The 3,556-nt window shown below is 39.2% G+C and overlaps 1 protein-coding gene across 1 annotated transcript; it reads left to right on the forward strand.

The window, feature by feature from the left end:
* The first annotated feature begins 483 nt into the window (after positions 1–483).
* LOC138425397 (olfactory receptor 12D3-like) lies at positions 484–1,437 on the forward strand. The gene has a single exon (XM_069563208.1). It carries the CDS (start codon positions 484–486, stop codon positions 1,435–1,437), a length of 954 nt encoding a protein of 317 aa, XP_069419309.1.
* Positions 1,438–3,556: the final 2,119 nt, after the last annotated feature.

The following is a 3,556-nucleotide window of genomic DNA, read 5'->3' on the forward strand; positions in this document are numbered from 1 at the left end:
GTCTTCTAGTTTTACAAAGTTTTAGGTTGTGGAGAACCTACTCTTTTTTAAAAGCAGATATTTAGGACTATTGCTAAGCTTCTATTTGTACCCAGAAATTAATTTTTATAAATATATCTGACAAGACTCTTTTTAGATACATTAATTTTAATGCTACAATGAGGCTAAAACTGAGTCCTGTTCTCTTACTGTGTTCACTGAATATCTGCCTTTATTCTATATGAGCTGCTTTATAGGCTTAGCTCAGCATCCTAAATATACTTCTTTGTTCTATGTATCACACATATCACACTGACTCAGAATTTATCATATATTTCTGTTCTTAATTATATTGCAAGTGAATTTAATTTTAGCATTTCTAACCATTTTACTCACCGTAGATCATCCTTATATACTTTCAGATGATGAACTTGCTTCATTTAACCCATACAGTCTGCTAGAGCAGCTTTACTAATGCCACTGTTATCAATCCTTCTCAGAGCGATGGAGAACGTTACCACAGTGAATGAGTTTCTCCTGCTGGAACTGACCTCCACTCAGGAGTTGCAGCCTGTTCTCCTTATGACCCTCCTGATTATATACATGATCGATCTGTTTGGAAACGGATCCAAATTAGTGGTTGTCATCTCGGAGCCAAGACTCTACTCCCCTATGTATTTTTTCCTGGGAAATCTTTCTTGTCTGGATATCTGCTATTCTTCAGTGACACTGCCCATACTAATGGCAAACCTCCTCTCTGCTCACAAGGCCGTGTCTTTCCTGGGCTGCATCACTCAGCTACATTTTTTCCACTTTCTGGGCTGCACTGAGTCCATCTTGCTGGCCATGATGGGTTTTGACCGCTTTGTGGCCACCTGTTATCCACTTCGCTACACTGTTATCATGAACCTCAAGGCGTGTATTCTGGCAACTGTGGCCTGGATCACCAGCTTCTTCTATGCTCTGATGCATTCTGTCATGACTGCACGTCTGAACTTTTGCCACTCTCTGAAACTCAATCACTTCTTTTGTGATGTGAAGCCCCTCTTAGAGTTAGCTCGTGGTGACATTCGGCTCAATCAGTGGCTCATTTTTATTGTCACTGGCAGCTTAGCTATGGTACCATGCTTCTTCACTTTCCTCTCCTACTTGTATATTATCAGCTTCCTTCTGTTCAAGAACCGGACCTGCTGTGGGCTCCACAAGGCTCTGTCCACATGTGCCTCCCATTTCATGGTGGTATCTCTGTTTTATGGAACTGTGGGGCTCACCTACATCCCCCCTGCCTCTGCCACATCTGTATCACAGGGACGGTATGTGGCTGTCATACACACCACTGTCACTTTGCTGCTGAATCCTTTGATATACACCCTGAGGAATAAGGAAGTGAAGTTGGCTCTGAGCAGGGTGTTTGGGAGGAAACTGAAGCTGCCTAATGAAAATCATTGGCAGCACTAGAAAAAAAATCAAAACTCCATTTTATGTTTATGACATTTATTTCTCATTTTAATACTTTTGACTCATTTCTTGAATTTTCTTTTCGTATCAGAAATTTGTTCCATTAGTAACTGTGTTCTTCACATATATGATTCCAATTACTCTTCATTAGTCATTCATTCACTTGAAATATATTTTTTAGCAAGCAGTGTTCAATTTGCAGAGGATACTACCTTGGAAAAGATCCATGAGTACCTGACATGAGGACCTGGATCTTTTTCATTTGAAAAGGTTTGTAAAGATAAGATGAACAAGTTAATGCATATGTTTTTCAGAAGATAAAACACAGAATAAGCAAGAATAAGCATGTGTCAGTGGGCACTCTTTTGTAAGATTGGGTCTATGAAATCTTCTTCAAGAAATGACATTTCAGCAGAATGCCAGAGGAAGTAGGGAAGTGAGTCATGCAAGTATGTGAAAGTATTTCTACATACTTTTATGTAGAAATGACAGAGAATGAGAGAGTATTGGTCTAGAGTGTTGTTCCAGTAAGACGTCCCATGTGCCTGGAACTCAGTGAGTCATGAAGTGGGCGGCAGGCAATAAAGGCAGAAAGTTGGTGATAGTCATGTCATGGGCATTCTGTTTGGCTGAATGCTTTCAGTACTTACTCTGAGTGATTAGTATTATAGGGGGCATTTGAGGGAAGAACTGACTTGACTTCTGTGGTGAAGGAATCACAATGTTACTGTATTGAGAACAGAGAGTAGGGGAGCAAGGATGAAATGGATTTCCTTATAATCTTTTGGATGAGAATTGATGGGAGCCTAGACAAGGGTAATAATGGTGGGGATAGGAGAAGCAGTTAGATTCTGGATGTAGTTTGAACACTCAACTTTGATTATTTACTGATAGCTGTGTGGTAGGAAGGTGAGAGGCATCAAGGATGATCATTAATTTTTATGTACTTATGTTAACACCAAGATATGTTGATAGTGTAGAAAAATCAGGCTATGAACAGAGAAGGGTGTGATTAAGGTTTTGATTTGTTTTTCTCACCATAATAATGTTTTGAATTGAGTTCTCCTTCCTATTAATTGGGCTTCCCTGATAGCTCAGACAGTAAGCAATCTGCCTGCAATGCACGAGACCCGGATCTGATCCCTGGGTCAGGAAGATCCGCTGGAGAAGGGAATGGCTACCTACTCCAGTATTCTTGCCTGGAGAGTTCCATGGGCAGAGGAGCCTGGTGAGCTATAGTCCATAGGTTTACAAAGAGTGGGACACAACTGAAATGACTTAGCAGGGCACACACACACAAAATTGCCACAAAGGTATAACAGTTTAAGTGTGGTGGTCCACAAGATCTTAGTGATATAAAAATAATCATTAATGTTAAGATAAAGGAAAAATTCTCAAGTATTTTCTTTTGATTTCTTTTCAGAACATGCCAATACAGGCAGACCTCAGAGATATTGTGGGTTTCCAGACCACCACCATAAAGATGATATGACAATAAAGCAAGTTACATGAATACTTGGTTCCCAGTGCGTGTAAATGTTATATGTACACTCTACTGTAATCTATTAATTGTACAATAGTATTATGCCTAAAAAAATGCATGTACCTTAATTAAAAATACTTTATTGCTAAAAAAATGCTAACTATCACCTGAACTCTTCAGTGAGCTGTAGTAATAGCAACAAAGATCACTGATCACAGGTCACCATAACAAATATAAAGTACTGGAAAATTTTGAAATACTGTGAGAATTACGAATATGTGACAGGTGATTCAAATGCTGTTGGGAAAATGGAGCTGACAGGCTTGCTTAGTTAGACCTTGTGCCAGGTTGTCACAGACCTTTCAAGGTTGTAACAGCATTACAATTTTGTAACAACAACAAAAAACACAGTATCCATGGAGTGCAATAAAATAAAACAATAAATCAAAGTATGTAGGTATCTCAAGTAGAAAAATGGTGAAAAATGCTGGACGCTGTTTCCTATACTGCCCTTTTCTTCTGGATCTTGGTCCTGAAAATCCTCAATGCCTTGTTAGCTCTCTGGCTCCTTCAGAAGGATTTTTAATACATTGACCAACCTTTCGTTTCCAACCTGAGGTTTATATAAAATAGCGC

Source organism: Ovis canadensis, chromosome 20, assembly GCF_042477335.2.
Source record: "Ovis canadensis isolate MfBH-ARS-UI-01 breed Bighorn chromosome 20, ARS-UI_OviCan_v2, whole genome shotgun sequence".
Classification (NCBI taxonomy): domain Eukaryota; kingdom Metazoa; phylum Chordata; class Mammalia; order Artiodactyla; family Bovidae; genus Ovis; species Ovis canadensis.